Source organism: Rhamphochromis sp. 'chilingali' (genome assembly GCF_963969265.1).
Source record: "Rhamphochromis sp. 'chilingali' genome assembly, chromosome: 22".
NCBI lineage: Eukaryota > Metazoa > Chordata > Actinopteri > Cichliformes > Cichlidae > Rhamphochromis > Rhamphochromis sp. 'chilingali'.
This window is the reverse complement of record NC_137950.1, coordinates 3,732,033-3,752,995: the sequence shown is the minus strand read 5'-3', so window position 1 is coordinate 3,752,995 and position 20,963 is coordinate 3,732,033. Positions and strand designations below refer to the sequence as shown.

The following is a 20,963-nucleotide window of genomic DNA, read 5'->3' as shown; positions in this document are numbered from 1 at the left end:
TGCAACGAGCATACAAAAGAAAGAATCGACAAAGCACCAGCATCCATCAAGCAGACAACATAGAAAAACATTAACATATGCTTCTTTACCTTGCGTCTGCCAGTGTTCAGCTTTATGGGTGTAAGGAAGGGGTCGAAGATCATGTGGCTGGTCTCGATGTTCACTGGCGACTGCCTCTTCCCTACTGAGCATAGGTTCCAGGCTGAATTTACCAGCCCCCAGAATGATGGCACTGCAACACAAAATACAAGAGCAGGTGATCATCTGCACTGATGAGATAGCAAGACCTTTGCACAGAGGTCACACAGTAACGGGTAGGGATGGGAATTCAGAATTGATTCTTGTTGAGAACTGGATCCCAGTAGTTCACTTATTTGGAGCTGTTAGTCTGCTTGCCTGTTCATTCCACTTATGTGTTACATTTGCACTTTAATAGTAGTGATGTCTACAGCATGGATATGGACATTTGCTTTTATTTTTATTCTACAAAAGGATGAGAGTGTGATGGTAAAGTGCAAACTGCAGTTGTTTCAGCACAGAAATAACTGCATTATGCTACTAACACAACTTGGGCTCTTTGCAATTGTCTGTACCAATGACTGTATAAAAGACGACGCAACACCGCCTCCTACCATTGTGCAAAAATGAAGCCAAAATATCCCGCTTGTGGAGGCTGCCATCTTGCAAATTTGGAGCCAGAGTTTGCGCAGTAGTGACTTGAGGTGGAGCGACTGTGTAAAACTCCCGCCCACATACCCGCTGGACGTGACCGCAAACACGCCCCTCTACACTTTTTACGAAGCCTGGCAGCTCGAGTTTTTTGCTGGTTTACCGCGACTGACTACTCGTTAAATTAAGGTAAAAACAACCATGTCACTGTTATAAAAAAAGACACACAGCTTATCATCTTATAGTTCTAAAATCACTCTGTTGTTAATTCGTTAGTTAGATTAGCCGCTAGCATATGCACTGTGTTGGAGGCTTGTTGCTAGCTAGTTAGCGATGCTACACACCTGTTAATCTTAATAGTCTTCAACACTTATGTTTTTGTTTTTAATCCATTTTTAGACAGCGATGAGATCAGCTGTACACTCTACAGAGGCCCAGAGTTACTGTTAATATCAAAAATGCTGTCCTTTGAGATTTTAACATAAGACTGTGAGTGTAATGGATCTAAAACTGTTTAAATCTCTACAGCCTGGTAACATGGAAACTTTAAAAACAGCAGCAGAACGTTTCAGTAGTGTAGTCTAATTTGTTCTTTTCATTTAATAATAGAGTCCATATTATATAGCTACATTCACCCTGGAGAGAAACTGGTGAGGGAGACCATCAGAACCAAGCTGGGTTTCCTGGGTCCAGAGGTTTGGAGAAACTTCTTCCCTTTCTTTCATCACAGCTGTCCTGTGCCATAAGTTCTGTTGACCCGCTGTAAGAGGCATCAATTAAGAAACACCAGGAAGACTGAAGCTCATGGCATTGATCAAGCAGGACTCGTGATCTTCACCAGCAGCTCCCTCACAGGGAAATCTTCAGCACTCCTCCGTAGGCCCGCCCCAGGAGATGGATAAACCCAGCATTCCATCAACACTGTGATGAGACCTTTGGTTTGTGTAATGTTATAAATACTCCCCAGAGGCTCCGGACTTTTACGTAAAGATATTATATTCAGTCCTGTAGAAAGTTATATATTTAAAAATATGTGATCCTCTCTGGTTACTCTGGTATGAATAACTCTGAATCACTTTATGGTAAATAACACACTATGTGTAAAAAAACTGTGAAAAAATTCCAGATGACAAGTTTGTAGTTCAACATACAAGTGACGACCTTTGACCTTCATCAGGTTTTATTTAATTCTGTCAGAGAAAATCACATAAGCAGTCAGCCTGCAGCCTCTGTTTGTACTCTTACAATCAGTTATCAGACAATGTGCTTGACATCATTTTATGGAGAAACACAATAGTATAAAAAAACATTTTCCCCAGCAATTAAGTAAAGAACTGCATTACTTAAGAACAGAATAATATGTGTAATACATTACTTTTTTTGAGTACTGACCCCCAACACTGATTACACCAACCTCCAACAAGCGCAATCATTTGACCACACACCATGTAATTAACTTGCACGAATGTAATGTCTTTATGCTGCTTGGTAACTTTCAAAGCGGAACCAGAGAACCTAATGAGACTCAATAAGGAACTGAATTGGTAAGTGATACCAATAATGGAATCGGAATAACTATGTTCGTATCAACTCCCATTCCTAGTACTGGCCAATGAGTTTGAGCATTTTTTATAACACAGAACTGCCAAACTCACAGTAAGAGAAATTTAATTAGTAAGCTTTAACTGCTGTGTGCTTTTGATATCTGATAGAAAAACCTAAGTGCTGATTGCTTCTAAATTCTAAAGTTTAAATTCAAATTCTAAAATGACGAGCTTTGCAAAGATTTATAATTTTTATTAACACACTTTCTCATATACTTTAATATATATCCACACATAAAAGATAGACATATTATATAGAGAGCATTGAAAATAAAACTACTCAAGTAAAGGTACTTGAAAATTCTACTTAAGTACAGTAGCAAAGTATTTACTTCATTACTTCCCACATCAGGCAAGCACAAGTAACTGAGGTGACTGAGATGAAAAAATGGGATTAAGAACATACAAAGCTAGACTAAAAACCATTTTTAAATTAATAATGGGTCAAATAGCTGTAGTAATGACAGGATTATGCTGTCGGATTCATTCCCATCATCAGGAACAGGGTGATTGAATCCGAACTGAAGCAGCCAAATACAAGGAGGTCTGTAAATGTCTTCAAAAAGGTCTCTGGCTTATGCATCCTCAAGGGTGCATAAACCACGGACTGCTGTGATAGGAATTCTAGTCCTAGTTGATATACAAAGGGAGCCTATTGAAAATCACACTCAACCACCAATCTCTGCAACATACACTCAACAAAAATATAAACGCAACACCTTTGTTACTGCTCCCATTCCCCATGGGATGGACGTAGAGACCTAAAATTCATTCCAGATACACAATATAACCATCCCTCCCAAACAGTGGTCACAAATCAGTCCAAATGTGTGGTAGTGGGCACATCTGCTATATTGAGATAATCCATCCCACCTCACAGGTGTGCCACATCAGGATGCTGATCTGACATCATGAGTAGTGCACAGGTGTACCTCAGACTGCCCACAACAAAAGGCCACCCTGGAATGTGCAGTTTTTTGCGCTATTGGGGGTCTGGGGACCCAGAACCGGTCAGTATCTGGTGTGACCACCATTTGCCTCATGCAGTGCAACACATCGTCGCATGGAGTCTATCAGATTGTCAATTGTGGCCTGTGGAATGTTGGTCCACTCCACTTCAATGGCTGTGCGAGGTTGTTGGATATTCGTGGGAACTGGTACACGCTGTCGTATACGCCGGTCAAGCACATCCCGAACATGCTCAATGGGTGACATGTCCGGTGAGTATGCTGGCCATGCAAGAACTGGGACATTCTCAGCTGCCATCTGCCCTGAACAATGTGAACCATGATTCATCCGTGAAGCGCACACCTCTCCAACGTGCCAGACACCATCGAATGTGAGCATTTGCCCACACAAGTCTGTTACGGCGACGAGCTGGAGTCAGGTCAAGACCCCGATGAGGACGACGGGCATGCAGTTGAGCATCCCTGAGACAGTTTCTGACAGTTTGTGCAGAAATTGTTTGGTTGTGCAAACCAATTGTTCCAGCAGCTGTCTGGGTGGCTGGTCTCAGACGATCTTGGAGGTGAACCTGCTGGATGTGGAGGTCCTGGGCTGGTGTGGTTACACGAAGTCTGCGGTTGTGAGGCCGGTTGGATGTGCTGCCATATTCTCTGAAACGCCTGTGGAGACGGCTTATGGTTGAGAAATGAACATTCAATGCACGGGCGACAGATCTGGTTGACATTCCTGCTGTCAGCATGCCAATTGCACGCTCCCTCATTGCTTGTGGCATCTGTGGCATTTTGCTGTGAGACAAAACTGCACATTCCAGGGTGGCCTTTTGTTGTGGGCAGTCTGAGGTACACCTGTGCACTACTCATGATGTCAGATCAGCATCCTGATGTGGCACACCTGTGAGGTGGGATGGATTATCTCAATATAGCAGATGTGCCCACTACCACACATTTGGACTGATTTGTGACCACTGTTTGGGAGGGATGGTTATATTGTGTATCTGGAATGAATTTTAGGTCTCTACGTCCATCCCATGGGGAATGGGAGCAGTAACAAAGGTGTTGCGTTTATATTTTTGTTGAGTGTAAATAAAGGATGCAACGTGCTACCACCTAGTGAGTAAGGACAAAGTAAAGGTTAGAGTAATGCGCAACACTATACTTGGGGTCAAGTTTAGTGGCATAGTGTATCTACACAGGATTTATATCCACTAGTTTATTCTGGTGTGGTTTAGTTTCATTCATATTTTTCCAGAGTGCTTAGAGTATGCTGTGACTTCTGCCTGTAGCCCAGTCAGCACCACACTGTTATCATATAGCCAGTCAGGAACTGAGTCTGGATGTTGTTTCAAAGTGATCTTAAGCATAACTGTAGCCATACTGATCAATGAACATTTAATTTCCAAAAAATATAAAATAATATATAATTCAATTGCATAAGTACATATGTTTTGAATGAAACTTAACTAGAACCTGATAACATTATGTGTTCAATTAATGTAATCTATCTGTTTATTGAATTGAGCATGGTGTAATTGAAGGGCAGATTTTCAGCAACAGAAACATTGACTGTTTAGGAATTACAGCCGGTTTTATACATTTTTCCACAATAAGACAAACAGAACGAGCCCACTGGTTATATTTACATGACAGTCCCTTTTACAACAACACTTACGATCATAACAGGATAAGAATAAAGGGGACATTCTTACAGAGCCATAATCTCAACATATAGTGAAGGTGTGGGTGGATGGATGAGGAGCCTCTACTGTGAATGTAAGTAAGAAAGAAGTATAATTGATTGGGAGCTCTGCTTCTCAAAAATTCAAGGACCTAACAAACAGCATACTTACTATACCAGTGTCTGCTGAGCCAGCCTTGGGACCTTATCTTCAAATAGGTTAAATAACATCCTATTTATAAGAGTATATTTAATACCTAAGTTCAAGCAAAGATTGGACCAAAATAAATTGTGCTGAATATGAGTAATATGTTTCAGATTGCTTAAAATCACTTGAGTGATCATTCTGGGTTAATGATATTCCAGACTACTTTATTTTTTTGTTCATGTTGTAGAAATTTTAAATCTCATTAGCATTGTTGTACTGTTCAACACTACAATTAAAATGTAGTCAGATTAGAAAGAAGAATCTCAAGCCTTTCTGTTGAATATGGAGAAAGGGGAGTTTAAAGACTTTTAGAGCACCAGCAAATCCCTTCGCATTAGGTAAACATTAATGGTCCCATATTGTACCACTTTAAGACATATTAATGTTAATGTCACATGTCCCCAGAATATTTATTCCAAGTTTTAAATCGAACAGGAATGGGACACTCTGCGCCTTCCGACCTTCTCTCTAAGTCATAATTTATTTTTACATGCATCTGAATTCTCAGCACAGTCATTTGTCTGACAAATTTACATACACATTACAATCTCACAGTTAAAAAATCCAATTATACTATCAAAGCCAACAATTACATGAATTATATTAGTCATCAACTCAATTGTCCTATTCCTGTGGAGACATCACAAAGTAATTTCCAGTGTTTTCAGCTATTCAAGCGATCGGAAAACGTAAAGGTGTTAGTTTGATAAATTTAACATATGTCACATATGACATATATAACATATGCTGTACTTGCTGCCACATACCTTTTTCGATATGTTACCGGAGCTGCTACATTTTTGTTTTAGGAACCAAGCAAGCAAAAAAAGATGAAAGAACACAGGGTGTATGACTAGAATATATAACAACTTTTAGTTTGATTCAGAATAGGCATATACCAAAGTGAGACAAACAAACTTACTGGTTGTGTGCTCTGCAGGGTAAAATTACAGTTTTCTTTTTCAGTGGCATGTGGTCATTTTAATGAGCAGAACAACTTAGTTCCTATTTAGAAAAAGCTGTCTTACCTTACCAAAATGCCCAACATGCCCCAAAATACCCCAGTGGACCATTACGGCTTTTACTATACAGGGCAACTTGATTGTCATTGTTTATTTGATCTTTATTTTATTTTTATTCATTTTTTTCACTTTTAACTTGTTACAATTAGAACAGACAAGACCTACTACAGAACAATATGATTAACTTCCCAGACTGGAGTTGTAAAGTAATTGAATACTATGAACATATATTCGAAGGAACAGACTTTATTTCGTGTGACAGATCAGTTATACAGTATGGGATTAACAAGAAGAGGTTTTTAGAATACCAACACCTGAATGGGGCTCTGGTGGCCCTTGGGAGGTGTTTTTCTGGCAGCTACGTGTGGCGGGGCTGGAGGAAAGTCTGAGCTGGTAGTCTGGAGGGGCCCGCGGCTTCTGCCTTTGGTGAATTACGGGGAATGGGGGGTGCCTATTGGCAAACCTTTCCTCCCCATCCATAATTGCCTCTCTTGCTCCATCACACCACCACACATGAGGGACCTTAAGTTACAGGTAAGTCTCTGAGGTAGAGGGGAAGCATTCCTCCTCTGTCCCCTCCTGGCCACCTGTGCCTCAATTTTATTCCACAACTTAGACACTTGCATTACTTGAACTCTCTTGTGACACATACATATAGGGCCTCGGGGGTGGGCACACTAAAAGACTTCCAGACGGTCTGTTTATTCAGCCCCACCTCTGGTGCCGGTGCCCACCTCTGTATTTCAAATACAGCAGAAATCAAGGGTCCGTGCTGATACCAGCTGGCACCATGCCCCTCCTGTGTTTAAATACACTTTAGAACAGCACGGCATCAACACAAGATATGAGCGGGCAGAGTGAGGTATGGGGTCTTTACACACACCCTCTGATCGCCATCTGGGACGGGGGGCCGGGAGGAGGAGCTGGCCATCTGGTTGAGGTCTGGGCCGGTGGGTTTCCCTGCTGCTGCAGGACCGGGGGTAGTCTGCTTTTGTCCACAAAGTGTGCATTAGGATTGGAATGCATGACCTCACACATGTTTGTGTTTATGTGTGACATTTGGTCTTAGACTCCACCTCTCTTGGAATATCTCAGCCAGGCGTTTGGGGGCCTGAGATGGCTGTGGATGGCAGTGGCTGATGCCCCCATCCTACTGGTGTGTTGGTGGTTCTCTGTGTCCAGGTCTGGGTGCTCAGGTATGCACTGGTTCAGCCCTGGCGGTTGAGTGGCGCGACTGCCCCTGCAGTGGTCCTGCTTGGGCTCTCGTGTTCTGGGGGGCCTCTAGATGTCTGGGGCCTGGATCTCCACCATGACTGTGTCATGTCTTGGGAGGCAGGGCTATGGCTCCTCACACCTACCTACTATTAGACAGTTACATGGAGAAACCTTATCACCTTATACAAACACAAGTGTTCACACAGGTGGTACAAATCATCCTGAGATGAATTGTAGCCTGTTGGCTACAATAGTGGTGAAAATTAGGCGGATCTAGTCCTTTATCCTTTGTAGCGTTTTAAGCTAATAAGTGGGATTTAGGAAGGAATTTTGAAATAAACGATTCCAGAGATCTAAACCAGTCTGATGACGGTTTACTTGGGATCATTGAAAATAAATAAATAATAAGACCAAATAATAAATAATATTATTATAATAAATAATAAGACGATCATTTGTATTAAAGTGACTCTTCCCATGAGTGATATGGGTAGAGGTTTCCATCTAGCCAGATTGTCTTCTACTTTCTTTAAAAGTGGGATGTGATTTTAATTTTGTTAAATCTGCAAGCTTAGGAGAGGCATTAATACCTAAATATTTAATATTTCCCGATTGCAGTGGGGTAGAAGAATAATTATGGAAGTAGCAATTAATTGGAAGAACTCCAGATTTTAACCAGCTTATCGAATAATCTGAAACTCTTGAAAAAGAGTTTATTAATGTAATTACCTCAGAGAGTGTGGTTTGTGAGTGCTGGACAAAAAGTAACACATCATCTGCATAAAGACCGATCTTATGTTCTACACTCTTGCATTTTATGCTCTTAATCGCTATAGCCTGTGAATTCCTGCTGCTAGTGGTTTGATAAAAAGGGGAGAGTGGGCATCCCTGTCTGGTGCCCCTCTGGAGACATAAGCTGGAGGATGTTTGGTCATTTGTTCTGACACGAGCTGTTGGGGAATTATATAATATTTTTAACCAGTTTATGAAAGAGTTTCCAAGACCAATTTGTGTAAAGTTGCAAATTAAAAATTTCCAGTTAACTCTATCAAAGGCTTTTTCTGCAGCTAGAGACAATATTGTGGTTTCAATGTTTTTACAAAATGGATAGTCTACCAAATTAAGTAATCCACATGTATTTGTTGATGGGTGCCTACATTTAATGAAACCAGTTTGGTCAGGATGTGTTATATGGGGGGTTATCTTCTCTACTGTCTTTGGCAAGCTTTGCATGTTATTTTAAGGCCCACATTAATAAGGGATATTGGACAATAGCTGGTGTGAAATATAGGGTCTTTGTCTGGTTTTAGCAGGAGACTAATGTTGGCAGAACTCATACTTGGTGGTAGTCTGCCATTTTCCTTGAGTTCCTGCAGCAATCTGTGGAATTGTCCAGAATTCTTTGTAGAATTCTGCTAGAAATCCATCTGGATCTGGAGCCTTATTATTGGGCATTTTCAGGGCATCCTCGAGTTAATCTAATGTCAGTGTAACATATTTGTTAAATACTTCTGAATTTCACACAAAACACCTTTTTTTTAAATTAAATATTTCATTTTGCATTTAATCTCCTGCCTGTGTAATCTGAGTCTGTGTGTGTTCATGTGTGTGTGCGCGCTGTAGGACGCTTTCAGGTTTAGTGTCCAAAATCTTCAGGTTGTCCAACAAAATGCTCCAGCTCTGACCTCAGCAGAATCCTACAGGTCGTCAGAAGTCAAGGTTACCTTGCTTCACCATGGTCACTAGGAAACCGCTGCGGAGAACAGGGCTGCTTCCCTTCTTCACCTTGTTCAGCAGCTGCAACTGGTTCGCCGTGATGTATTGCCATCACTTAGCTTGCATGAGCTGGATCCAACCATCTCTACTGTCCTGCCACTTGTAGCCCACAGGAGGCGCCCTTCCAGACGTGAGAGACATGATATGGATTCCAGGGCACTAGCCCTATTGAAACACTGGGAGAAGCTCAAGGTTCGGGATGGGATTCTCTACAGGGAGACAAGAGACCCTGTGAACAAAACAAAGAGACTCCAGTTGGTGTTGCCAGCGAATTTACAGGCTCAGGCCTTGGAAGGTGTCCATGATTTGGCAGAGCACCAGGGTCAAGCTTGGACCCTCCATTTAGCAAGACAACGTTTTTTCTGGCCCAACATGGAGAGGGATGTGAAGGAGCATGTTCGGTGCTGTGGGAGGTACATACTCGCCAAGACTCCAGAGCCTGCAGCACGAGCCCCATTAGAGAGCATTAAGACCTCTGCTCCCATGGAGCTCGTCTGCATCGACTTCTGGTCAGCAGAGGACAGAAAGAAGCGCTCTGTTGATGTGCTTGTGGTGACTGACCACTTCACGAAGATGGCCTTTGCTTTCCCATGGAAGAATCAGACTGCAAAGCAGGTTGCCAGAAAGTTGTGGGACTTTGTTTTTTGTGTCTATGATTTCCCTGAGCGTATTCACTCAGACCAAGGTCCCAGCTTTGAGAGTGAGCTGTTGTCTGAGCTTCTGCAGATTTCTGGCGTTGCCAAGTCCCACACTACTGCTTATCACCCTATGGGCAATGGTGGCACAGAGCGGTTTAACCGCACACTTGGCAATATGTTACGAGCTCTCCCTCTCAGAGCCAAACAGGAATGGCCACAGCAGGGTTTATACGGTTGTGGAGAAGCATTCCAGGACCTGCATCTACAAGATCAGTGACTCTTCAGGCCAGAGTAAGGTCGTACACAGAAACTTTCTGTTGGACGTGAGTTTCCTTCCTGTTCAGGATTCATTGGGAAGTCAGTCCCTGGACGGTTTCTCCAGTGAGGGGGATCTCAGTGTCCTTCTGCTCAGACCCAGCACTTTGTTCTTCCTTCTCCGTTTGACTGTTCCACTACCTCTGATGTGATACGGTCTGGCCCAGTTTCTCCTCCAGCTGCCTGTCATGGGGACACTGTCGTTCCACGGACTGTTCCTGTTTTTGACTCAGACATGAATCAGATCTCTGGTCAGCCATCCAACTTGCCAAGACATGACCCTGACCATGCTACTGTTCGAGGCATAGTGGGTACCAGAGCAGGTCGGGTGGTCAAGTCAGTCAACAGGCTGATAGAGAACATGGTCCAGAAACCTACCGTCTGGGACTTGATACCACCACAGAAGGCTTGGTCTCTGGCATAGACCGTTTCCCAGTCACCCCATTGTATATTATGAATGTGTATTTACTTGGGGCATCATGACGCCCGTCCAGTGTGTCTTTGGGGGATCACGTTTGATGAGGTGTAGGCTGCACCTTTGTGTTCTAAAAGGGTTGGAGGCCTGAAGAACCTATCCAACTTCTTTTAATTTGTTTACAGATAATTTTTTAACTGAACTATGGGATAAGATCCTCGGGTTGCCTGGTCCGGAGGTGATGGCAGTTCAGCATCGATGTGCCTCTTGGTATTGCAGTACCGTTCATATGTGTAGTGATTTTGGTGAAATTGAGGGGGGGGGGGGGGGGGGGGGGATCTAACATATTTGTTAAAAACTTGTGAATTTTACCCATATTTAAATTAAATATTTCATTTTGCATTTTAATCTTCTGCCTGTGTAATCTGAGTCTGTGTGTGTTCGTGTGTGTGCAATGCGTGTGACGTAGGCGAGTGCATGTGTGCCCCGGTCACAGCTCCTTTCAATATGGCCGGAGGTAAGTCACCGCCATGCTGCTCTCAGCTAATTAAAGTGTGTTAAGACCACAAGCTGCAATGCGAATATAGCTGAACCGCCGAGTTTTTGTCTGTTACTGAGAGACTCGTTCGGTGTAAGTTTTGTGGAGGGCGGAGTTTGCTAATTTAAGTTTTTAATGAGCTTTAGCCGAGAACACAGCAGTAATGTTAGCATGCTGAGTTACCCTGGTCGCTAGCGGCAGGTGAAAGGAATCGCTGCAGTATTTTTTTTAACAGCATGCACTGTTTTCCTTCGTCAGGAGAGGTATCCTGGCAGGCGCATGACACACACAGATCAGACCTGTATTCCTGTGTTGCAGGTAAGGAGATGTTTTCTATGTTTTGGGGATGCGGTCCTTCATTCATTGTTTTTCTGGTACAGTGTTATATTGCCTGTTGGATGGTGTTTAATAATATGATTGTACTTAAGTATAAGATTTGAACTATAAGCACCAAAATATTGGGTCCTGGTTATTAAATTGTATTTGTCTGATTGTTTATTTGTTTTTGAATTATTTCATTTGAGAGTTTAAGTTAATATTTTAAAACAAATTGTTGTATTTGATTTATTATATTATTGTAGCGTTAATAAAGCTGCAGGCACAGCTCCTTTAAACATGGCCGGAGGAGAGGTGTCCTGGCAGGCGCACAAGACCTGTATTCCTGTGTTGCAGATGTGCAGTAAAGAACCCAAAAACCCAGTGGTGTCTCCTGCCTCTTGCTTACCAGAACACAACGCACTGACAGGCGTAACTTACAGACGGGTTACATCAGTGTTGAATCCAGTGCCATTGCTTGACTGTCTGGTAATTTCAGAATGGTTATGTTGTCAAGAAATTTATCAATTTTGTTTGTTTGATGGGTTTATCTGTGGTGAATATAAAGTTTTATAAAAGTCCATAAAAGTGTTGTTTATTCTTTCAGGTTCATATACTGTGTGTTCAAAATAAGTCATTAATGGCACATATATTTATTTTTTCTTCCTTTATTTTTAACTGGTTAACTACAAATAGACTAGATTTGTTACCATGTTCAAAATTTTGTAGGGGGAAGGGAGGTCTTTGTACTAAAAATTATTTTTTTAAATAAATTTACTTTTACAATTACAATTTTACAAGTGCAAAAACGCATCTATACATAGATTTTTGCTCAAGATATACTTATCGAATCTCATCATGAATCAGAATTATTAATAAGTTTTAGGAGGGTCAGAGTTTTACCGATGCTGTACCGATGGTTACACTTTAGAAATAGATTTATACCATATTTCTGAATCTATGCCTCGCCACAATAATATGGCAGATGTGCACAGATATTCAGTATGGATTTTTATAAGTATGTGTGCGCCTTGCTATACTATTTAAAACTTGGTTAGCCAAAAATGAATGCTTTGTAATGCTTCTGAAAAACAAAACAAAACAAAAAAAGGTTCAACAAATTGTGATCCAGTCTGAGTGAATGTGAAATTTTATTTTTTGATTTCCATATTAACCTTTTAACAAAATGGTGTTGGGATTTTTAAAATTAAAAAAATGGTTGGAAGGTCCAAGCCTAGGTGAAAATGAATGCTGAAGTTGAATGCAATTGGGATTGCTCACTAGACCGTCTGTTGTTTTGCAGTGTAGGAGGTGTCCCAGGCCTCCACAGGATTTCCCCCTTTTGAATTACTGTTTGGCAGGAAGCCAAAGTGGTTGTTGGACCTAATTAAAGAAAAAACTGAGTGGAAGATCCAAGTGTAGCTAAGAATGAAATTCAATACGTTCTGGACCTAAGAGCAAAGCTACATACAGTGGGGAGGTTGTCATGGGAGAATTTGTTCCAGGCCCAGGAACGTCAGCAGTGCCTGTACAACAGAAGGGCTAGGTTAAGACAATCTTCACTTCGACCACCTTGTTAGTATACATCACCCGAAAACTGTTGGAGCAAGAGACCAGGTATAATCTAGCAGAGGAGTACCTGGCTATACGGTGGGTGGTCATTTCTCTTCATTATTACCTTCTGGGATGCCCATTCACCCCCCATTCCGATCATACCCCACTGTAGTGGTTCCATCACATGAAGTATGCCAAATGCCGAAATCGCTTGTTAATATCTGGCTCTCCAGCCTTTAACTTTTTAATTAAAAGAAAATAATTTAAAATTTAAAATACATTCTGCTTAAATGCATTTAGAAACAGAATTTACAGCTTTTGAACACAAGATTTAGAGCTTGTTGTGTGAACACCTGAAGGCATTGTGATTACAGTGGGTGTTCATGTGTGTCTGGCTGTCGAGGGAAATGGTCAGTGACAGCGGGTCGTGTTTGTGCTTGTCCTGTGATGCTGGGATAATCCTGCTGGCCCAGCAGTGTGCGAGTGCCTCATTAGCACTGCCCAGTCAACAGAACAATAAACATGCCAGTCAAGATAATGCCTCCTGTCATATTGTTAATGGTTTGGGATATACAAGCTGGCGACCAGGAGAGGCTTTCACTCTCAGGGGTGGAATAACATAAAATATAAGGGTAAACTGAAGCTAGGCGATGGATGAAACAGTGGAAGAGGATGTGGACTACTCAGTGGACTACTCAAAGTAAAGAAGAGACATTAGAGAGTACTGGTTAGGAAGTGTCACCTAAAAGTTCAGAAAAAAAGGCTGTCTAAACAGATTTATGAGTAAGTCAATGGGGATGATTCCTCTAAGTACAGACAGAGATGCCAGATTGTCACAGTGGTTAAAAAAATTCTGTGAAATCAAGCCTTTCGTCCTTTCAAATAAATTAACATTCTAACAATATGTGACACATTAATAAGTGAAAAATGGAAATTTCCAGTAGGTGTAAATGTCTTTCCAGTGTATTAACCCCTTCCACTGTAAGCACAGGGACTAGCTGCATGCTTTATATGCAGACAGGAGTGCAGATGTGGGAAGTACACATACTTAATAATTGTAGAATTTTCAAGTATCTGTACTTGAGAACATTTTTTCTGACAACGTTTTACTTTTACATAAATTCGGCACAACGCTGGAATGAGCGCAGATGTCCAGGAAGATCTCCAGGGAAGTTGCAGTTGCAGTATTTCAGCATTTAGCTAGCCATACAAAAAGGAGCAAACTTAAATCATTGTATCAAAAAACTTACCAGTCTGTCTCAGCTACCGCAGTGAACCCAATCAGATAATTTAGTGACCTGTTAACTTATTAGCTGTTAGGTAACTGTGTCACTGAGTGAGAACTGCCTTGCTGACATTTCACTAAAATCACTTGAAAAAGAGAAATCTATAGAAAATTTGACTACTTATTGTGATACAAACAATGTTTTAAGCTGTCAACAATCATGAATGGTTTTGCAGACCGTGTAGCAGTTGTTACTTGGCTTTCAGTGAGCCTTCAATCCTGCCCACTCACACTCACATGCTCTAGAGTCAACAAGTCAACAAAACATAAGATCTTTTGATGTTTCACAAGGTAGTGAGTCAGCTACATGACAAAACTATAGATAGCCAGACTTGATTGCTTATCTGTTGATCCATCACATAACCATAATGGGAAATCCAACATGCCTACCTTTATCACCTGTTATTTGTCATTTTGTTCTTAAATTAGTATTTCTAATTTAAAAGAGCGCCACCGGTTGCTACTAAAAATGTCTTTAGCCCATGGGTCTGGTATTTGAGTATTCGATTTTCTTTTGCAAATTTTTCAGAAAATATATAAATGTTCAAAGACAAACAACTTAATTCAGTAAAACAAAAAGACAACAACATTGAAAATTGTAAATGAAGTGAACGCAGTATATAAGCAACTTATCTTTATCTGAGTTTTAGCGTTATCCCTCCTGATCCACAGAGAGACTCAATTAGTTTCAATATTCATTTTTGGCATTTGAGGGCAAATCTTGCCACCTGCCACACTGATAAACACCTTGCAACTCAAGGAAATCATGCCTTTATCCTCAGAGGATGGTTTATACTCACTAATCTAGCCACAGTGGTGAGTAAAAAAAAATCAGGAACAAGTAGAGTAACAAATTCAGTAATAACTTCCTAAAGGTAAAAATATCTACAGCTCAGAGAATACAGTTCTAGGGATAATTTGTTTTTGTCATAGCAGATAGCTATGCTGGGGAGGTGACTGTATTAAAAAAGAGTGGATGTCTTAAAGAAAATGTAAATATAATGACTTCAAGGTGTAATGATGACAACCCAGCAATAAGGCTGTATCTTACACAACAGAACTGAGTGAAGCAACCTCTTTGTATGTGGCAGAATGAATCTGAGCTTGAGCGTTTCTTCCAGTTTCCCACACCTTTGTATTGCCATTTTAATCAACAGAGTGCCTGGGCCACCTCAACACTTTATATTATTGCATTTTTGTTACTGTTCACCAGACTACACAGAGAACATGTCCAAGCAAGTATGTATGTGGTTATATGTGGTTTTAAATCCTTGGGAAAATGTGCAGAGGCAATCTCTACCTCACTCTCTCGGGTCATCTGATTCTCAGTCTAGGAAACACTTCAACCATGAGTCTATCCAGATGAATGAAGAAGATGATTAAAACTAGCCGTGGCCCTGTATCTAATCCTTAGGGGTCAAAATGTAGCATCTCTTGAAGCAAATGAGAGAAGCAGGGTGCAAAACCAGAGTTTTCAACAGTGTTTGCTTTGTCTGTCAAAACACATAGATTCTCATCAAGCTAGATAAAAATTCAATTCCATTCAATCAATACATTTTCAAAATGTGGCACTTGACTTAAAGACCTGTTTGATGCTAATGCTCTCTTTTAACCCTTTTTCAGTCATCAGCTATGAATTTCTAAAACAACCTTTTAGCTGAAAATAAAAGACAGAAAATTTCCAGTGCTAATCGCTTGGCCAAGCTCCTGAAAAGGTCCCGTAATAGAAATTGTGTCTTTCATGTGTCCATAAAGGGGACTTCAGTCCCACCAAACAATTAAAGTCCATACTGTATACATCTTCTACAAAGGCTTATTTCAGATGAGAAATATTAATAATTGCTTCTTAGACTCTGTCTGCCACTATGTGGGTTGTTTTAAGCATAATGGTACCTGAGTGACAGTATCAACGCTGCTCTTCCCTCATTCTCCTTCCCACACCCACTCATATACACATACACACTGTTCGTGCTAATGAAGCGACAGAGTATTAGAGCTGAAAGCCTTGGCTGCTTGCTGTTGTTGGCAGTATTAAAAAGCTTTTCTCTCCCTCTGGTAAACAGTCACACACTCACTTACAGGAGGATTGTGGGTGAGCAACCTACAGGTAATAATAATGTGATTTGTTCAAGATCCTTGTAAAAAAATGTCTGAAAGAAGATCAAAAGTCAGTGGCAGCTCCAAGAAATATAACTGATTTGGACTCTTGCTAAATCATGTTTCAGCACTAGACATTTGCAGCAATCAGGGGTTTAGGATGTGCTTGCTTACTAAATTACTTTTTAGTTTATTCAGGGTTTCAGCACTGACTTATTGAAGGATTTTGTATTCCAAACGCACCCTGTGGTCAGTCTGAATGACGTTTAACAATGTAAATATATCAATGTCTGTCTTTTCAATATTTTTTTTCCATTTAATGAGTTTCCTGTTGTACAAATTTACAAAACTTCAAATTACACTATTAACTCCAGACAAATAGACAAGTAATTCTAAACATTACTGGCTCGATTTTACTGTTTAAGAGCTATTTTTGTAAGAATTTCCTGAGAAACAAAGGATAGAAAAAAACTGCATCACTGGCCATTAGTATAAGTGAAAGCGAATGGATTTGTTGGTGCCTTTAATACAATGACATTTGATTGTGTTGGGTTTTTTTATGAGAGAAGAAAAATATGCTTGAATTATTTTTTATTTATTTTAAATTATAAGTTTTCACAATTTATTATCAAATGATTAGAATTTCAAATTTGTTTTACATGGCACCATGGACCTCCATCTCTCTGGATCAGAGACAAAGTTTTTATGTTTCACATAAGTCTCACCACTGTTAGATTCTGGAGGAGTATCATCTAAAGAGTTTTGAAAAGGTTTAATTATTTTCCAATTTGTGTTTTAGTCTGCTTTTGGACAGTCAGCATTGTCTGTGAAAGCCTGAACTCAACAGAATGCCCTGCCTGATATCATTGAAAGCTGCAATCTGTGTCACCAGCCTTAAAAACAAACTAAAAAAATCTTTTGTTACGTTCCCCTGGGGGGGGGGGGGGGGGGGGGGGGGACGTAACAAAAGTGACCGGGTCAGAAAAAGGAGTCAAGGAGGCGAAACAGTTAAATAAAACAGTTTTATTGAAGTAATTCAACTAAAAGAGACGGACAAGCCGCTATCACCACAAACAAAACACAAACAAAACTCAGGCGTTGGTCAAATAAAGCAAAAAGTCAAAAGGAAAGCGCAGCTCACTAGCTGGAAACCACACTACACAGCTCACTAGCTGGAAACACCGCAAAAACACTCGGCTCACTAGCTGTACCCACACAAAATGGCACTCTGGCCCAGAGCTCACCCTTCTCTGGGCTTAAATACCTTTAATTGCTGATGGGAGTCAGCTGTACAGGAGGGAAAGGTGGCACCTCAGGCAGAGGAGGTAGTGGGACACGCCCACACAGGCACCCTCAGGAGAGAGAGAGAGGCCCTGCTAGGGCTGTAACACTTTTGACAGACACACAAATCTGTAAAAAAAAAAATTCTTGTTTAGTCTATGTGGGGTGAATGTGCAAATTAATATGTTGTGCATAACTCCATTTTTTGTGATATTTGATTGTTGCGAAGTTGCACTTGTAATCTGACAAAAAAAACTGCAGCTCCAAATGAATTCTAATCTGACTGGTACTTTTTTAAAGAGCATCAGTTAAGATTATAATTAAATATGGGTATGAGACAATAAAGCTCATGTCTGAATTATGACAGTGATACTAAGGTGAGTTGTTGACGATATGCTGAATTCTTTTATTGGTAGGTACTGCTGTTTTTGCCACTGTTAGTGGTGTTACTTAAACTTTCTTTGAAGTTGACCCAACACTGTCAAATAAACGGTCAAAATTGCAGATAGTTTAAGCCTATATTTGAATTATGTTTTATATTTATACTTTGCTTGGGCTTTAAAAACAGATGCTGCAGATGAAAAAAAATACATAAAAGCAACTTTTAAACATTATAATCTACCACATTGTAAAGATAAATTTTTGGGTGTAGCAGTCCTAATTCTGGTAATTGACACAGTTGGCATTTTTACCAGCTTCATTTCCTGTTTTCAAATAGACTAAGCTTTTTTTAAACTACTACCTGTTATCCAGACTTATTGACCAAAGCACTTAAATTGCTTATACAGTCATTCAGCAAGTTTAATACTAAACCACTACACAGTGCTTTTCCTATCATACTGCTTATTTTTCTGCAGCATCTGTGTTGGTTTCATTCTGCATTATTTGTTTAACCTCTGAAGATTTTTTCTGACATTCGATTTTTATCTTGGTAAAATCATTCAATCTGCTGCCACTAATCTTATTCATAACAGTGATTGGCCGTATGCTACCAGTGCCACCATGTGATTACCAGTGTTGAGAAGGTTACTTTTAAAATGTATTCCATTACAGATTACAGAATACATGTCCCAAAATGTATTCTGTGACGTATTCCGTTACGTTACTCAATGACAGTAACGTATTCTGAATAGGGATGGGTATCGTTTAGGTTTTATCCGATACCGGTGCCAAACCGGTACTTTTGAAACGGTGCAGGTGCATAAACGGTGCTCAAACCGGTGCTTAAAGAATGGAGAACACAAAAGTGATCCAAAAACCTCTCATGTTCAGCTGTTTTTTTGTAAAAAAAATAACAATGTTAGCCTTTTCTGTAGCTATGGGGCATATATGGTATCACTCTTGGCTGGAAGCAGTGCTTAAACAATGGAAAAAACACAAAATTGTTCCAAAAACCTCTCATGTTTAACTGTTTTCCACTTTTTTTGGGTCATTTTAGCCTTTTTGGCCAGGGTGAAGGAAGTATCTGCCATCAAACAAGAAGACAGCCGCATGTAGCTATGATGATGTTTGCTAGTTCACCTTACGTGCATTAATGTAATAATGTGGTTAGCCTACTCAACGTAAATTACACACGAACAACATTAAGCTACTCACGCAGAGAAGAACGGCTGCTGCTGCCATCATCATCCGTCATCATTTCTGCTACACTGGCAGGGCTAGGGGCCAGGACTCTGCTCTTCGTGTTTTTGGGGGATGTTGCTAACGCCGGGTCCGATAACAGGCAACCCACCCGCAGTACATGTGCTCGGTGTGAGGTCTATCAAATACGGCGCATTTCTCGGCTTTAAAAAAAACCGCTATGCGTCGCCAGGTGTTTCATCAGATTCGAGGTGTTACCTCCTTTGATAGTATCACAGTATCAGCTTAAAGCACTTGTTGCAGGCTGCTGAGTATGCATCTTTTGCTGTGAAGTACAGCCAGACTTTTGACCGCTTCGCCTTGGGCATTTTTAATCTGTAGCTCTGCTCTACAGATTACCTGGCCCCGCCTATTATCCTCGGAAACGTAAAATCATTGGCTAGAATCTAAAGTGCATCACAGCTCAGGAAAAAAAAGCACCGAAATAAAGCACCGAAATAAAGCACCGAAATGTGTGCTGCTTTTCGGTCTGGTCTGGTTACTACCGTTTATGTCAGAACCGATACCGGTACCCATCCCTAATTCTGAATACTTTGGATTACTTAATATATTATCATGCTGTTTACAACTACGTGAATGTACTATTGCTGTGTGATTTATTACTATTACTGAAGGTCCGCGGCTCTGAACCTTAGTAAAGGGACCTCTGACTAATCTGACTAATTCTCCTTATCTTTCCTCATGTGGTGCATTTTCCATTGTTATACCTCTCTGACCTGTCTTCCCCATGTGATGTTTGTGTAATGTATGTATGGTCAGAAGGGTAAGATGGCGCTGGCAAAGGTCGGCAGCCTTAACCCAATTTCCTTCGAGGTCAACCTTCAGGATCAATAAAGTTTTGAATTGAATTGCTCCTCAAAATTAACAGAGCGGGGCCAAGTTAAAAAAATTAAAACACATTTTTATAGCAGCTGCCGTACAGCTCAATTCAGTATTTGTTCTCTTATTTGACAATTTAGAACACATTCTCATGTAAAAGAATTATATGGTTTTGACAGTTTGGTTGGTTGGTTTGGTGACCATTATCCATTTTGATGTATAGACTTGCAGTTTAACTGCCACTGCACTTTAATTTGTAAAGTTTTTCTTTTAATTAAAAAACAACTACTTTGAGATTTATCCCATTGTCTTTTTTACACTACTCAGAAGCGGCTGTCCTCCTGCTGACAAAAAAGTAACTATGTAACTTTTACTCTGAGAACATTTTAAATGAGCTACTTTTTACTTTTACTTGAGTAAATTTTTAGACAGGTAATTTTACTTGTACTTACGTAAAATTTCAGCAAAGTAATAGTACTTTTACTTGAGTAAAGTATTTTAGTACTCTTTCCACCTCTGACAGTTACTCATATTTTGTATTTTAAACACGTAACGGCGGTACATGTATTCCGTTACTCCCCAACACTGGTGATTACATGGGGAAAATTCTGGGTTAATTTAGCAAGTTGATAAGCAGCTGTAGACTGTGAATGTAGAAATGAATCAAGATAATAGAAAGATACCCTTGGTATGTCAAATTTGCTTCAAAATTCAGAACCCAGGCTTCAGGGGAGGAGGAAAAGGAAGCGGATGAAGTGCAGATGAGGAACGTGAGAGTAGTGGTTGTGGCAGATGCAGAACAGCAGCAGAAACAGATAATGAAAAAAAAAAACACACAAATAAAGATATAAATCCTAATATCTATACCCATATGTAGTTTGAAAGAGCTTTAAATGATTTCAAGCACACCAGAAGACCTACAACATAATGG

The 20,963-nt window shown here is 40.4% G+C and overlaps 1 protein-coding gene across 5 annotated transcripts in view; it reads right to left on the bottom strand.

The window, feature by feature from the left end:
* The window catches only part of ca10a (carbonic anhydrase Xa), a 344,540-nt gene that overhangs the window by 194,700 nt on the left and 128,877 nt on the right, over window positions 1-20,963 (bottom strand). For 4 of the 5 annotated variants that reach the window (XM_080872456.1, XM_080872454.1, XM_080872453.1 and 1 more), the window contains one exon: window positions 90-232. In XM_080872456.1, the coding sequence (XP_080728582.1) occupies window positions 90-143 (54 nt within the window). In that variant the 5' untranslated portion in view covers window positions 144-232. Of the gene's footprint in view, window positions 1-89; window positions 233-20,963 lie in introns of those variants that run through there. The other variant, XM_080872452.1, reaches the window with a different exon arrangement.